Source organism: Rhipicephalus sanguineus, chromosome 11 (genome assembly GCF_013339695.2).
Source record: "Rhipicephalus sanguineus isolate Rsan-2018 chromosome 11, BIME_Rsan_1.4, whole genome shotgun sequence".
Lineage (NCBI taxonomy): Eukaryota > Metazoa > Arthropoda > Arachnida > Ixodida > Ixodidae > Rhipicephalus > Rhipicephalus sanguineus.
The window spans coordinates 44,448,740-44,466,571 of record NC_051186.1 but is presented as its reverse complement, the minus strand read 5'-3'; the positions used below and the strand labels follow the sequence as shown (position 1 = coordinate 44,466,571).

The 17,832-nt window shown below is 44.2% G+C and overlaps 1 protein-coding gene across 1 annotated transcript in view; it reads right to left on the bottom strand.

Moving 5' to 3' along the window:
• LOC119374989 (uncharacterized) overlaps window positions 1–16,836 on the bottom strand; it is a 34,306-nt gene extending 17,470 nt beyond the window's left edge. The window contains 7 exon segments of the mRNA XM_037645187.2: window positions 2,370–2,430; window positions 2,986–3,100; window positions 4,098–4,145; window positions 5,890–5,945; window positions 7,233–7,329; window positions 11,442–11,617; window positions 16,543–16,836. Coding sequence (XP_037501115.2) covers window positions 2,370–2,430; window positions 2,986–3,100; window positions 4,098–4,145; window positions 5,890–5,945; window positions 7,233–7,329; window positions 11,442–11,598 — 534 coding nt within the window. The 5' untranslated portion in view covers window positions 11,599–11,617; window positions 16,543–16,836.
• Window positions 16,837–17,832: the final 996 nt, after the last annotated feature.

Below are 17,832 nucleotides of genomic sequence, written 5' to 3'. Positions count from 1 at the left end.
CCGAAGTTATCCCATCATTTACACAAATTTGACAAAAGAACAAAACGAAGGAAAGCATGAGGTAAACTACTCATGTAGAACAATCAAGTAAAAGCCCCGACTGCTTGCACTGCCGTACATACCCACATGCCTCTGCATGTACAGTCACGCCCACCATAACCTAGAGCACTGTGTTCATTGTCAAAAAGGCATTGAGCCTGCACAGCAGGACTAGCACACAATAAATTTAGAGAATGTCAGTAATCAGAACAGTGTTTATAATTCTCGAGTTCTGGTTACGTCAAAGCCGTCATACAGTGTCCAAGGCCGCTTAAAAAAAGCTCACAGTGAGTGACTGTACAATATGTGGGCCAGAAAAACAACATAATAACGATGGAAATGAAGCCCTGCCATTTCCCACTCTCTTCCCGAAGAACTAGGCTTCATTCCAAGCCCATACTACAGCATCAGGTTTCAAAAAAACCTACAAAGGTTCTTGAACCAAACAATGGGATGGCAGCAGCTTGACAACCTTCTAATATTACACTCTAGTTCAAGGTACCCTAAAGAGAGGACAGATCTTCGTATCACTAAATTACAGTCGACGTCCGATTTCCCGGACGCCCGAAATTCCGGACATGCCTGATTTCCCGGACTCATCTGTGGCACCGTCAAGTTCCCCATAGAGTCAATGTATTAAAAAGTCCGAAATTCCGGACGCTTATAGCCTTCGCCATCCGATTTCCCGGACTTTTTACTGTTAACAGCCGACCCAAAGTCATCACGGACGCCGCCATTTTGGCTGTTTTCATATCCTCGAACCCACCATACTCGCATCGCAGGTGTGGCCAGCAGCACCGCCGCACCGCGCCGCGAACCATCGATGCCGTAACTGCCGTAACCTCGAAACCGCACGTGTCAATCCGTTGCCAGCCGTAGCTTAGCCAAGCCAAACCTCACTGTGTTCGTTCACGTGTTGTTCTGTCAGCTCTGCGGTCGTGTCTGCGGTTGATTGTTTGCTGCTGCGCGCTATCTTCAGTGATCACGTTTCCCGACCTTCAGCAACCACCGAGTTCCTAGCTGTTTCGTGCTGCGCTTTTCGTCGAGCGACGAGCTGTTGACCTCAGGTCTGCCGTCGGCATGCTAGCGGAATCATGGAAGGAGGTTACGCAAGAGACTCTGCGGAACTGTTTTCACCATGCAGGCTTCACACTCGACGCCGAGACGGCCGTCTCGCCCTAAGTGGACAGCGTGTGTGACGAACTGCCATCCGCGGACGTTGCCTTCGACGATCTGTGCGCTGCCGGCGTGTCGATTCCAGCCGGGATAACCTTTGAGGGCATCGCCAACGCTGACAAAGAACTCGAGCTATGTGCGGAGTTGACCGATGACGAAATCATTCGTCAAGTTACGGAAGATTCCGATGACTCCGACACCGAGAACGAAGAGCCAGCTCCTACACAGCCAACGAGCTCGGAGTTGACGCGAGCACTGATGACACTGTCATCGGTGTAGAGCGGCAACATGACGTTGACTGAAATTGAGGCAGACATGATCGCGGGCAAGCGGAACGCTGTGCAAAAGAAAATAAGCGACTTCTTTGCGCCCAAGTGCTGACCTGTGAGGTAGCGCCGGCCACGTCGTCTTTTTTTTTTTATATATATATAAACGGCTCTTTTCAGAGCCACCTAAACGATGCATTCGCTGAATTGCAATGGGAATCTTGTACTCCGTCCGTGACCCTCTCCGTCAGCGAAAAATACCTACCAAAATGGTGCGTTTTCACGTGCATTCGTTTTTCCGGACTGCCCGATTTTCCGGACGTTTTCGCGGTCCCTTGAGGGTCCGGAAAATCGGACGTCGACTGTACTCTTTCACAGTACCAAAAATCACCACCCCTGCTGCGTGAAGACGCTTCGTAAGCAAGAAAATGGGTAAAAAAGAAACTGCGGGTGGCAACGCCACATTCAAGTTCTCGCACCAATCGTGGCGACGTCCAAAATTTTTGACAGCATCTGCCAAGACCTACGTTGTTCCTAACTGGTAAAACTAAAGTGCATTGTCCTCTTAGGGGGCCAGAGACTTCACATACCAAGTTTCAGGAAATTTCGTTCAGCCAATGTCGCCAAAATACGAAAAATACACTTTGAAATTTGTGACGTCACGTGCAGAGATCTCGGTGCGAAAGTTAAAAATGAAACTTTGACCTTGATTTTCTCCTCTATTAATAAATCTGTGATGGTTAAATCAACGACATTAGAGTTCTCAGCGTACAAGTTATCAATCTAAACAGATTCATTGTTTCGCTTTAGTGTCCCTTTAAAGGGGTCACGTTACTTGTAGCGAACATGGTAGTCAGTACCGTTTGCTACGGGTGAATTCATACCCACCTTAAATGCTTGGCTGCTCGGTCCAGCTGAAGATGCCTCGGGCTCCGTCTTAACGTCAACACTGAAAAAGCACAAAAAAGATCGAAAAGGTCAGGCAGTCCCCACGTGTGCGCTCAACAAGTAGTCCAATAGTTTTCAAAAAGTACACATTCTTTCATCAACCTGTCAGCAAACTATTGGCAACTAAGTTTAGCAACGCTTTCTGCAAGGCTGAAAATGGTTCAAGAGAAACTTGAGCATAACGGTTCAAGAAAAAAATTCAGCAAGTTTCACCATGCTATGGAAACTGCTGGGACAGCTTTACGGAACAGTGAAGCTGTAAGCACGCAATTTTATGTATTTCCTTTTTTCACTCCCCCCTCTGGTCACATGACCTGCGTTACGACTACTACTACTACTACTACTACTACTACTACTACTACTACTACTACTACTACTACTACTACTACTACTACTACTACTACTACTACTACTACTACTTCTGCTGCTGCTGCTACTTCGACGACAGAGGCGGCAACACACGGTAGACTAAGAAAGTTTCGCTGTAAAGATGCCCTGGGTGCGTATCACCTCTAACACACACTTGGCACTGACAGGGGTCAAGACTGCTGCTTACATGGGCTTGTATTCCAAGGAGAGGCTGACCGCTTCATCGGGACTGAAGATGATGCGACCAGAGCTCGAGCTGTCCAGTTCTCCCTTTTGTTCGGGACTTAACGATGCTTGGTCCGCTGACAAAGAGGGAGAGGGAACATTCAAATGTACAAGCAACAGGTTTATCGACAAAACAGCTTTAGCAAAAGTGTCACTGCTTTTGCTGTGCACCCTGCGATAAGTTATGCATGTAACAGTGTTTGTTTGCATCAAGTGGCAGGCATCGTAAGGCAGGTATAAAGTAAGTGCATAGCCACAGCTTTGCTTTTCCGTTCCATTCAGCACATGTGCAGCCTACCGCTAAAACCTATGTAAAACGAAAACGAAATGTACCTCTGCTGTTCGTTTTGTGATGGCAATGACACTGCGTTTGCCCCTTCTTCGGTTGGCTGTTGCCAGCATTGCAAGGATGGTTTTGATTTTGTGTCCCACTTGCAATGTGCAGGCAATTTTTGGACTTGTTGATCGTAGAAAAAGGTGCGCGTTACATTTGATTAAATGCAGTGTATAGTCAGGCCGAAATGGGTAGAGGTATTATAAAAACTCTCTCCCATTAAAAGCCACCAAAACGCTACATAAAATGATTTCTGCATCACAATGCAACAGAAGCACAAAAGTGCAGAAAACAAAACACAATTCGATATATAGGTCGGCAAAGTCACTCATGAGTCGACTCACTCAGACTTCGGGCCGCCAAGTCTGAGTGAGTTCAGGTGTGTAATATTTTGACGAGTCCGAGTGAGTCTGGTTGAGAAAAATTTTAGTGAGTCTGAATCCAATTGAGCCCTAAGCACAAGATATATTTCTTCAGTGAATATGAGTGAGCGCCACATTTCTTTGCCAACCTATGATTCGATGTAACCTAAAATGCACCAGCTCCACTTGCAAACACTGGAAGCAGTTTTTCATAGGAGTCTTGGAGAAAATGCGCCTGCATTGTGAAATGCAGGAGCGCGACTTCTACGACCGTCCTCACTTGCAAGCATTTCACAGTGCCGCCTGCTAATTACAAAATGCTACTCATAAATTAATTTTAAAAAAGCGTATATATTATCAAGTCCATTGAAAACTTACCTTTGCTGCCCTTGGTGGCATAGAAGTCTCGTCGCCGCTTCATTTCCTCTGAAAAAAAAAATGGATATGTGAGAGAGACACACCAGCACTTATCAGGATTCTCCTATTTCTCAATTTTTTCAGCAGTGTTTACAAATGAAAAAAAAAAAACATATCATTTATGTTAATAGTACAATTAACAACCTCACAATCACTATTTATGCAGCTACATGTTTAAAAAGTACATTCTTACTGTCGAAAATTACTCGAAGAAAGGCACTGCCACCATTTGGATCCTCATGTATTACGAATTTCTTAGAGAATTCACTTCAGCAAACACTGGCAGCAGTCGTCTCCAGCAGCAGCTGAAAGTGTGCGACAACCCAAACCAGCACGAAACGATGGACAGCAAATAACCTTTCCGAAGCTTCCCCCTTTCAAATTGTTTTGAGTACTTTGCAAGTTGATAGCTTTCAACAAAGAGATATTGCGTCACAAAGATGCGTTAATTTTGTCGCAGTGACTGCATGCACATGGATACTTACTGCCTGTAGAAAGTGATGCCTGTGAAATGAAATAAAATGCAAGTCTCTCAGAATAACTTCTTACATACGTAAAGCGTTGTCCAGTACTGGGAAGAGCGCACAAACACTTTAGTTATGGGGTCAACAAGAAGAAGCACGAGTAGTTTAGGCACAGCCTCAACGTTTATTGTGTCTTAAAGAGCCTCAAAACCCCCTCCAATATTTTTTCAGACATTTAAAGTAAAGGCGAGCATCATGTTCAGAATACCGTCACAATCAACGATGCCACACGTGGCAGCACTACAAGCCGCGGGCGGGCCAGAAATTCTAAGAAACAATCCCTTCTTTTCCCCGGGCCTTTCCGGCTTCTCCGGTAACGTGTGCAATGTCAATATCATGCATCTGTGGTATTACCGACAATCGATGCTGCTATTGGTAGAACATGAACCTACGACTTCCGGTTAGTCTGCAAGCAGCTGCCCGTGCTTGAGCGGAAGCGCTCTGGCATGGCGTGTCACCGTACGGGTCCATCATATTGGCAATCCTTTGAAGGCTTTGAAGGCATGCACACAACACAGAGTCCCCACCGGCACAATTCGTAGGAGCATGAGACGGCACAGCAACAACAGCGGTGAGCCAAAAAGCACGGAGTTGATGGAGTCACAGCAACTGGAAGTGGACACTGTTTCGAAGAGTGCATTGGCGATGACACATGTCATGTGAGACTGGGAACAACGCTTGGTGACGAGGGCAAAGCGGCTTTGGGAGAGGAGACCAGTTGACGGATGGAGAGTAGCGAAGGCAAGAGTGAAACGAGCGATTGCCGCGTTTTGATCATCAAACGCGTGTAACTCCACTATTCTCAAAATTCACACGGCTATGTGTTCGTTGTATACTTGTGCACAACTGCCACACCAGAACTAAATTTCGACCTCTGAGTGTTTAAGGGGCCCTTTAACCCATGTGCATCTCTAAGAGCACAAACTGTCACATCTAACTAGTGCAGACACTTCGTCCACACTTTCGGATGGCACTGTACTACGAAGAAATAGAAGATGCATTCTTGAAAGCCTCCCGCAGCTCTTGAATGGTCAGCTGAAACTAGCTCCAAAGCCTCTTACCTGGCAGTTACCTAAACGTTCGCGTAGCTGCAATCTTCACAGACTGTTTTCGTCATAAGAGAATGACATGTCAAAAGGCAGCCACAAATTTGACCCATGTGGGAACTCCAGCAAACAAAGGTTTTAGGCTTCGAGCAATAGGCCACCTAGCCAGTTCACAGCACTCACTTTGATAAAGTCCTGGCACAGCCTTGTACACGACATTCTGTAAGGTGTCGTCCTTTCTGCATAGTGGAAAAGAAAAGGGGGGTAGGGCACATTAACGAGGAATACACAGAAAAGAACAAGCAAAAAACCTTTGCCTTGACGTTAAAAAAATAAGCGCATGAGGAGTTGGAAATGACAGACGAGTGATGGCAGTCGACATGCATAACCAAGGTGGCAGCTTTACAAGCCGTGAAAAACAAAACAGCAATCAGACGCACACAAAAGATGGGATATTTAAAAGTAATGTTTAACTTGGCCCTTTTACAGGCCAAAACGACAATGTGTTTAAGAAGCATGCCACTCTGGATCAGTTCTGACCACCTGATGTTCTTTAATATGCACCTAAATCTAAGTACACGGGTGTTTTTATATTTTCTTATTAAAACAGCGGCTGCATGGCTGGCAATTGAACCCACGGCTTCGTGCTTAAACTATGTTTTCCAGTTCGAACGCAACTTTACATCAACAATCGTTTTCTGATGCCCTTTTAAAGCCCTAAAGGTTTGTTTTACCAATGCCAGAAATTGAACAAAGATTGCAAACGCTTCACTATGTTCAATGGAATCGGCTCCTTTACTTGACCCTCTCTGAACACGTCCCTACGCCTTGGCTTGCAGTAGTCAACTTGTCGTGTTTGATGGATGCTGCTGTAAGCTGCGCCAACTATACCAAGGCCAACATTTCTCTGCACGTTACAACAGACCAGTCATGACTGCCACGAAATGCTACTGCGCGTTCCTGGCTTCTCTGTAAACCATACAGCTTCATGCTAAAATTACTAAAGGCGACTGTGGCTCTGTTGTCATTGCACTGCCTGCCTGGGAATGATGATTACCGTGCGGATTTGTCTCGTCTTTATGCTTGTGACTCGAGCCGTTCTTGTGGCTTTTGTCCGCTAAGACATACTCGCCTCCGATAAAATTTTAACGCAATCCTACTTTCTAAACGCCGAAAGATTCCTCCTACAAGTGCAATCACTGCGAATCATTTCTTTGTAACAAAACAGTTTGAGGGAAATGACAAGATATAAATTCACAAAGCCGTCCAAAGCCGCAAAGACGAAACTTAAGTGAATCCGCACGCTAGCAATCATTCCCGTGATAGCATTCCACACAATGCTTGAAGCTTGCATGGATGTTAGTGCTGGGTTTCCCTCCAGTGGTATTGGCCTGAAGCTTCTGCGCTCTGGATGACATATGCCATCAACTGGGCCGGCACAGTGATATCGTTGTGGGACTCCCGACTGCTTCGCTGGAACATACTTGCGCCAACTTTTCAAGGTATTGAAGAACCGAAGTGCTCACATAAGATGGCTCTCCATGTTGATCTTGGAGAGCCGCAGATCACAGACAGGACAGGCGTGGCCAGTTTCGAGGTGCTTCAAAATGCAGGACCTGCAAACTGCGCAGGAGATAAACAAATCAAAGTTTGTTAGAGTGATGATAGAAGTTTAGGGAAGAAAAAAAAAGCCACATTACACTTCATAAAAACAACACTGGCCTTTTCCTTTTACTTTACAATACTAGAGAATTGAGCAAGCTGAATTATGCCTACACTCAAACCTCATCATAAAGAAGTCGCATCTGACACGGAAATTCATGACAATACTACTCTTCACTTCCTTTGTTATAACCGATAATTTCTCATATCCATGTTTGTTATATCAGGTTTCCGTGCATCGTGCATCAGTGCAATGAATGCATACGGGCAAATGCTTGTGTCGTCTCTTTTTGTCTGTTTGCACTCACAGTGCTGTTCTGACTTTTCTTCCAACGACATCTGCTCACAAACTAAAATGCAGACTGAATGAAGCAATGAATTGACAAATGGAGTGTCTTATTTCACAGGGATAGCTCATGGCAAAACCAGCAAAAAGAAAAAAAGAGAGATGACGCAGGGAAAGGAAGCAAATGTGCGGTACACAAGGTCTCTGGCCACCTAGGCAAGACCTAAGCGCACCAACACAAACAATCATGTCATCGACAGAGAGCAAGGGGCTCAAATGTTTGCAACGGTTTCCCCACGCAGCCTTCAGCTTTTAATTGGTGTCTGTTCAAACAGATCACTTCAGAGGCCTTCACAAGAACTTATGCAAAGGTGGACTAGAAACTTCGGAAGAGCCTTCATCCCTCATGAGGTACTACCCAAATTACAGTTAACAAATCCCCATCAAAGTGCAGACATTACAACAAGAACCCCAATGCAACACATACAGCACAGGAAGATGGACCGTGGCTACATTCGCTCCCTTTTCTGAAACTCAGGCCGTGTCCCAGGTGCCCATCATATGAATTGGGCCACCTCTCTCGAGGAACTTCATTAATTCATTTTGTCTTTATTTCCTTAAAGACCGCTAAGGGGGTGTTACATAAGGGGTGGGTTAATATACAATCAATAACATTGTCACCATGATCAATGTCAAGTTTTATTTGATATGCTATGCACGAAGCTTGATGGGCAGGCGATTGTGGCGACATCATGGGAAAGGTTCGCAGAGATCCACCGTTATCAGGCAACCTGAACTGAGCGAATTCATAGTTTGCAACTCGTATAAAACAATGTCGTCTCTCAGTTGTGAGCTGCCACGCCAGCTCGTTTCCAGCAAAATTAATTTCAAATGGGGCAACTCTAACAGGGCTTCTAAATTTTAGCAGGATCTCAGCAGTACATGCACCATATCTAGCCTATGCCCATCAAGTTTCACTTCAACGGGTCTTTGAAATGACCTGCTTCAACGGTGCCCACTACTCAGTCATAATGAATTTAGCCAAAGCGAAACATCACTGACAGTGGCCTCTGATGATGTGCATTTAACGTATGGGAGGAGAGCGCATCGCAGGGCCCTCATCGACTATACGCACTGGCCTCTGTCCGTGTGTACAGCTGTCTCGACATCAAACACTGGCATACTCTTGCTTTGACCGTGAGCCCTTGGGGAAGCCAGACAGTCCAGACTTTCACAGCACCCCGTTAATTAGAGAAATGAAGTGAAGAACTTCAGAAGCTACATATATGCCGACAAAATATAAGGTAAACTTTAAAATCAGTGATATTACAAAGCTACCATCAACTTCGCCCCTCCAGAGACGAAAAGGTCTGATGTTTATCGCTGAAACTGATTGCCCTAGTATGTCTATACGTGGCAGAGTGCTTAAGCATTTGTTCCAATTCCTGCTGAATTTGTTTCAAGCTTTCTTTTTAAACTGCAATAAAGTCCGGCCTCTACTTCCTCCACATGCATTCAGTCTTTTACTGTAAAAAATAAAACAAAGCGCAAATTATGATAAAAACAATTTGTTAAACAAGCCCGACCTAGTCTTTCACATCAATGATGACCAATCAAAAGCTAGAGCTGTGTCTGGCAAAGCCATAATTCCACTGCAATAAAAGCAGGGCAACAACGAGATATTCTAGATGGTTCCGAGTTGGTTTACACTCGCAATCTTCGTTTACGATACAAAAGCAACTTGACTGAGATTATTATCCCTTACCCCCTCAAAACCAGAAAACAACATAAAAGACTGAAGACGCAATACGGATTTGAGCTTTTGTGCCGATTTCATTGATGACAAAACAAAGGATGTTTACTGAATCTTGAAGTCGTATAATCACAAAAGATTTTGCATCATTTTCAAGTTACGCGCATACTGTAAAATACGAAAAAGAAGTTAAACGAGATTGCTTAAAAGTGCACCTTCGTTATCCTCAATGCTTAAAGCTACTCAGTCTGTACTCATTTACAGAATTAAACTAGAAGGTTATATTCCAAGATGGTTTGAAAAAGAAAGCAATCTCCTGACAAAGACAGTACTGTGAGACGTGTAACATATAAACTTGCACAAAGAACACTTATTGTCAGGTGTGAATGCCAACTCACAGAAACACCTATCATGAGCTCAGGTCGGCATATGTTGTGTCGTGTACGGAAAGCGCAATCATGAGAAATGAAAAGGTTTCCTCGGTAGATGTCGCGTGGATTGATTGATTGACGTGCAAAATGTGACGGCAGCATCGCCCCATCTCCAACGACAACAGCTTGTCTATGTCAAACATGACTTGAGAGTATCCAACGTTGAAGGCTTTTTTTTCTTCCGTGGCTCAAAGTACTGAGAAAAATGCGCGACAACTGAGACGTGTCCCGTGCTTACTGACACCAGAAGCACCTAAGAAGAAATGTAAGCTCCAACCACAGCCATCACTGCGCCTCCGACAGAGAACTTGAATAAATGCTCTATTCAATAGTGCTTACTCATTTTCGTGACGTCAAGCCCTTCTTGAGTGTTTCGGATGGTTTACTTTCCCATACAGACACACGTTTGTGTCACGGGTTTTAGATTGGATATTTGAACGTCCTGGAAGTTTCATCAGGAATTCTCACATCGCTGCTCAGCCAAATGCTATGTTTTAGGCAGTAACTACGAACCTTTAACTCTTAATATGCGTAGTATTTACATCAGCCGAGAAAAAGTACCCACAGTTCGAGCGGAAACCCGCCAGCAAGACTGTCTTTCACAAGTGAAGAGCAGGCGCCCCTCCATTCTGTGGGCAAAGTTTACATTTTTTTTTTCTTAGGTTGTAACAAACTATAGTTTCTTTGAAGCACTAGAATTTTGAAAAAGGTGACAGGTGAAACAAGGAGAAAATTACTGGTACTTCAACACCAAGGGAGAAGCACTGACGGCAACAGCTAGGTTTGGCGCAGCACTTTTCTGACTATGCGGACGGTCTGCCTAACATTACACAGGTATGACAGGTGTGACACATTATGCAGGTGCACGACGGACGTGATGCGGGTTATGACAGGTATGGCTATAAAAACGTGTCGCTTTATATTTGAGGCAACTCCTGCTCCGCAGGAGGAACGTTGCTCTGGCGTCACTCTGAGCCCAAAGACTGAAGATAGGCTGGTTTAGACATTTACAACACTGTCACGACTTGAATATGAAAACATGCATCAAAATCCACGGTGTCACAGAACTGGGAAACGTGGAATATACCTTTGCAGGAATAACAGCATGAACACGAAGACCAGGAAGAACACGGGACAGAGTGCTGACTTCAACTAAATGTTTATTTTAGTTTGGCTTGCATATTTATGGGGAAGCCCATCAATATCAACAAGGTATCCCCCCAAAAAAACCAAAATGAACGATAAAAACCAGAAACCCTTCTAGATAATGACAGCCAGCACGTCATCACTTCCAGATCAAACATTCACTTCCTATCAGACGATAAAAATTCAGGTTTGTCTTTTTTTGTTAGCAAAAGAGAAGCACCGCTAACACATGACAAGCCCGCCCAGTCAATTTTCCGAGCTTCAATAATTTCACATCCCATTTTATCGCGGCATCCGCGCGCCACAGACGTCTGCTTCAAGCACAGATAACAGCCACACTCTTACGAAGTTATGCATCACCAACTAGACTGCAAACCATCGTTACTGAAGTAGAATATAGATTGTGTGACAAAGGAAGTGGATCGATCAAAAAAACGGGTGATGTTAAAGCACTCACAGGAGTGCAGACACTTGACGAGCGTCATGGCGTCCACCAGGTACCCCTTGCAGAGTTTGCAGGTGAGGCAGGGGTTGAGGCCCACCACATCGGGACGGGCCCCGGAGGCGGCCGCACTCCCCGGCGGCGCGCCTCTGCCCTGCTGCGGAGCCGCCATCCGCTATGCCCACCGCTCCCTGGATCAACGAAAAAGAGACAGGCAGTTAAAAAATGTGATATCCTCCAACCGTATCTAGATGCTACTGCTGAACCAAATCGATGGCAATAATTACACCATCGAGCCTGTCAGGTGCTACCTATGAAGAACTGTCCATAAATGCATCAAATTCACACATTATTTCAAGGCACTCAATATAAATAATCTCATGAGTATGTTTACGTGTTTTATAGTAATTAAATTCAATTAAACTACAATTAAACATCTATTTGTCCTGAATAACGAAAGAGGGGGGATGGTTGTGGGCACGTTTCTTTTATTAGACACGACCTAATGAAATGAACAGACAATAAAGCTAAGGAAGGTATAGGAGACATTACTTTTATGTTTTAACTGTAGTATAGCAATTATGACATAAATGGAAAGGAATCAAAGTGGATGAAAAATTAACTTGCCGCAGGTAGGGCCTGAACCTACGACCTTCAGCTAACGCGTCTGATGCTCTACCAATTGAGCTACAGCGTATAAATGCATCAAATTTACACATAATTTCAAGGCACTATGTATTCTATTACAACAGAAATATTCTCAAAATACGTTGGTTTATGTGTTTTAACGAAACTGATCTTAATTAACTTGTTATTAAATATCTAGTTATTCTGAGGTCATTCATGTTTAGTTTTTTTATAAGTAGAATCAAATCTTCGGCTAGAGATAGTGTGCACGTCGGTTTTCGAACCTATTAATTTCCAGCTAAGAAAAATTATACTTTTGATGCTGCTCACGAAAAGCGCCATGGTCGAACATGTTAGTGCCTTCAGCAAAGTGATCATGTGCAACAGTACAATAAAAAAATCAAGTTAAAAACTGTTTAATTAGTGCAGGGAGGTTCAATTAATACAAAGCTCAACATATCTCTCTGTTCCGAAAACCCCTAGTGAACACAACTAACAAGAACAAGTGGTGTACACGAGTGTGTACGTAGCACCTCAAAGGATTGACTACAGCAGGAACACTGACCAGTGGCACTACATCCAGGACGCCATGTTTACTTTGGAAAACGGGCGTGCTGAAAAGGTGGTGCTGTCTAAGGAATGGAAAGAAAACGAAGGCATTCTTGCAAAGTGAACAATAACTGTATTTTAAGTACAACTTACCACAACTGTTTGGGTCTCATAATAAATAAAGCAGCACTTATTTCCGCAAGGCAAATGAGAAGATTATCAGTAAACTTAAGTACTATTTTTTGGTGCAGTAGCAGGCATGCGCTTCGGTTCTGTAGCTTCCACAGTGATGTCAAGAAAAGTTGTCGCCGAGTATAGTAGACGCAAATAGTAAAAACAAGTGGAGTACACAAGTGAGTACAAAGCACCTCAAAGGGTTGACCACAGCGTCTTCCTCAAACCTACTACCTTCGTATCACAAAGACATGACCACAGCAGAAAAATACGCGAGATTTCTTTGTCGTACAAAAGTATTTGAATCATCTTTCCCCGCAGCATTAAAAGGTCACTAAAGGCAAAAAAAAAATTGTTTTGTGTATTAGTAAGTTACAACATCACAATACCGAAAACACTGCTCTTACTGCGTGCAGATGCTTGGTAAGCGAGAAAACACCTGAAAAGAAAATGCAGGTGGCAACACCACCGTGAAATTCTTGCACGAAATGCCGTGACATCATAGATTTTGATAGCTTTTACTAGGTCATACATAGTTCCTAATCAGTAAAAATGAAGTACATTGTCCCCTGAGGGGGCCATATAGGCAATTTCAGTTTTAGGCAATTTCATAGAGCCAATGTCACCAAAGTAAGAAAAATTCACTTTGAAATCCATAATGTACACACCGGAGATTTCAGCGAAAAATAAAAAAATTATACTTTGACTGTCTCCTCTATAAATAAACATACGATAGTAACATTAACAACATGAGAGTTTTCAGGGTATAATCAGTTTAAACCAATTCATTGTTTCACTTTAGTGTCCCTTTATAGCATTTAACACGCATCATGCTGATACAGGTTTCATGCCTAAACATGATACAGGTCTCACTGCAAGAAATCAACCCTCGCAGACAATTTTGCCCTTAGCCTAAAGATATTAGCTGGTTTAAGTATTCTTTTTGCACAGAATCATTGATTGTGATGAGCTAGCTAATGATATTGCGATTCAATATCTCTTGTTTTGAAATGTATCTATTGAAGTATGTGTTAATCCCTCTGCACACTTTCTGTGCTCCCCCCCTCTCGTTCTTTGTTATGATAACTTCAACCACCCTGATATGATCTTACTACTGGGACCACAATATGTACAAATAAGATAAACGTTATCTGCCACTGAACACAGAAAAAGGAATCCATTGCACTGCGCATGGCGCACACAAGGGTGGACTACACACTGGATGTTCCTGCAGTGGACACCAACCAAATTCCTCTGCCAAATAAATTTCGTTAGTTTGCACAGTGCACTCACCCTCTTGATTCCGCCAAGTCTCAAGGATTCAGTGATTCAACAGAATTCATGTACAAAAGCAATGCGGAGCCTACGGGAAACATTGAAGCAATGAAACGCTCTGGAATAACTTTTTGCTTTTACAGTATTGAAGCCAACTTCCTGGAATCGATGCAGCAGAATGGCTGTTCAATTTCAATAACAGCTGTAAGGCAAACACGTCCAATGCGCGGTCTTTCACGGCAGGGTGATTGATCCTGATGCTAGGTCAACAACCTATCAAGAGTCTCTGTTGTTGTTCATGAAAGCGAGCAAAACGTTGAGGTTCTGTTCACGCAAGAAAAGAACTGTTGCATTAAACAGCAACCACACAACTTAGAACAAACAACATTCCCAAAGTCGCTTTACACCTGCCCTTGCTGCCTTAGCACTCAGAAGTAGAATTAAAACGCATGCCGATGTTGAAAGAACTTTGCCTACATAATAACGTCACAGAAAGGAGCAAACCTTATTGGTGGAATTATCTGAATATGATTTCCGTGTATGATTTATAACATAGCGGAGAGTATGTTTGCACCGTACCTGTAGGTTGCTAACCATACAACTGCAAACTTGTATGAAAGTTCATAAGCAGTTATAATGAAGCATTGTACAGAAATAGCACTTTCATTCAAAGATGTTATATTTACCGTGAAGACATAACCGCTAACAATAGGACAAAGAGTAAACATTCGCAAGCTGGAGCAATCGAGTTGGCTACGACAGCGTGCTAACCAATCTCTCCTGTACATCACCGGAATAATTTAAATTTACATTAGCTGAATGTGTTTCCTAGGCTGCTACCAAGAAAGCTCTCGTGTAGGTGTTAAATATAAAGCGAAATAACGAATTTTCAAGCGTAACAATAGAACCTACACTACATGGCGATGAATGGTACGACCCCACAAGACGTCAGCAAACGGTGCCGACCGTAAGAACCCACGTGACCACAACAGCTACGCGTCGTCTGCTAATCTTCGTCTGTCAGGGTGAGTTTGGTAGTTTCCAATTATTATCCTCCAGTGGTTTCCAGAAATTACTGAAGAAATAAATACCGTACTGCCGCTGAATGCCTGCCTTAGTGTATGTGGCACTGAGTTGTGTTTTAGTCTAGCCTTTTTGAATATGGTCTAAAAACGAAAGCGCGAGTAAGGGTTACTACATCCGGTTGACGCAAACCAAAACTAGAGTACATTTCCATGATGCGTCAACTATTGAGCTTCGTTAATAACGAAACAGTGATTTCAAATATATCCGTTCGCGATATCATATTATTATATGACCTCAATCGTGGAAAGCAAAGTCGCGCCCGCTGTACTGACGCAACATATCGAATCCCGAATCAAAACAACTGTGTCATGGAATCATTGTTTGCTCAGCCATCGCTCTTTGCAAAGGACCGCGATCAAAATTCGCCCGGTCGTTTCCTTTTATTTATTTTTTTTCTTTGACAGCTCGGGCCTTGTCAGCGAGGCAACAGCTCTAACGATGCAACTGACCTCAATGTCGTAGCATTCAAACGGTGGTGGCTTCGAAATAAAAGCCAGGCCTCCCATCAACAACGAGACTTGCCCAACAAACTACCGTAACCATGGATCACAAGGCGGGTCGAATGTAAATTGCCATGGAATCAAAACTTGGCAGTGCAACACTCATCCTTATAAAACCGTGACGCTTTGAGAGGAAAGTAGTCGGACCTCCCCCCGACTTTCATGACAGCCCGAGCCGCACCGAAACTGCAAATAATTCGGCACAGAAGCGAAAGCTGTAAGTTCTGGCACAGCCCGTTCGCGGTAAATCTACGTCGAAATAAGACTCCACTAGGCATTTTCCTTTCCTTTTTCTCTTCTCAGCCTCCAATTATTGCCGCGATCACGACGATACGCTCAACTTCCTTCGTTAATTAAGGGCTCCGCCAGGCCTCGCCGAAATCGCAAACCGCTGGGAATCTCGAAAACATCGCCATTCGCGGTTGCCGATCGCGTCCCGAAAGCGAAGAAACACTCAGATCGCAATAAAATGCGGTAGACGAGAGATTTCAAGCTGTGACCAACCGGTAATCAAGCTTCAAGTCACAATTTGATTACGATGCTAGAGGCGCTTGCCTGCCAACCCAGCCTTGGCAAAGGGTCGCTTCGAAACGAGGCTCGTTGTAGATCGCTACGCTTAACCAGGCGTCTGTGAGCATCTTTACGACGCGCATTCTTGCTAGTTTCGTGTTGCCAGAAAAAAAGATGAGTCTTCAGTCACAACATCCGTACGGTCGAGTCGAAATCGATAGAGCTTTCGAGATTTTTTTTTTGCTTTCTACCACGTCACCGAAGGAAGGTTGTTCCGCCTCCGTTAAGCGGCCCGGCCCGGAGACTTACGACGTCGCAGTCGCTTCTAAAGCCGAGGTAAACGTTCCGCGATTGACCAGCGGTGGTTTGATGCGCCCAGAGGGGTCAGACCTTACCTCATGAAAGCGGAAAACTGCGTCGGTCCGAGTTCGGCGTGAACGTAGCAGCGGCCATTTCGCCCCGCTGCTAGGCCTAAGCGACGCTGACCGCCGCGGAAACCGGGCCACATTCGTCGGCGACGTAGGGACGTCCCTTGACGTGCGTTCGGACGAACGTTTCAGTCTCGGCGAAGCGCACTGTGTCCCCGACAAATAGACGTAAACTCCGCTGCCCGCCGTGCGTGGTCGTCCATGTTTGTTTGCTATGCGAAAACCACCACACAGGGTTCCTCGACTCGTTTTCGAGCGGGCGCTAGGCGGCAGCACCGGTCAATAAGCACTCCCACCCCCGACCTCCTCCATTCTCAAACCACCGCCTTTTCTTTACTATTATTTCTTTTGTCGTTCATTCTTACGCACTCGCGTAGCTACGGACGTCGGAGCAGGGTTTCAGCACGAAGCGGAGTGTAGGTTGAAGAGGTTTAGTTGAGACGCGACGATTTTGTAGTTGTCAACCGGTTTGTTAGTCGCGCTAGTCAACATGTGTGGAGTCAATGCACCGCCATGTAAACAAAGCGCACTCACGGGGTGATCACTGCTGCGGAATGTTGAAGCATGTGATGCGGCACGTCCGAGCGTGGGGGCCCCACATCCGAGCGGCGGCGGAATGGACGTCTCACGATTTTCACATTTCGCTCGTCCGACGCGTCTCTCGCGTAATAAGGCGTGCGTCGCCACAAAGATGAGATCTTTCAATGGTTATACGAGAACTGAAACGTTTATGAGCTGGCTGCCATTCGGCAGCTTCCAGTTGAGTTTTTCAGCGGTATCGTTAAAATCTGGTTAGTAAAAGTCGTAAACACGTAAAGATATATGTTACGAGGTAAAGGAGACGCGTATATCGTTAAAATGTGGCAACACATGAATAGAAATTGCAGGCATTTTATTGCATTTGAGAAGACGATCAAAAGAATGGCTCGAAATTATCCTTCGCCGCTCGTAACGTAGATGGATAATATTTAATGGCTGTTATCTAATTACGCATGTGCCATTGAAAAACAATTACAGGATTATTAGTGAATTTCAGTATAGAAGTTACATATAAGCGATCAAACTCTGAAAAAGCTTTCTGATTACCTATTATACGTGGTTTTGATTTTATAGAAATTCTTCTTTTCTAATACTTCTCGTGTGTAATAGCATACTTTTCTCGTTAATCGCAATTGTCTTCGCTTTACAGCTGCAGAATTTCTGTGAACGTAGACTGTGTTAAATTACTGGCGTTTCGTTTTTTTTAATTTAATTTCG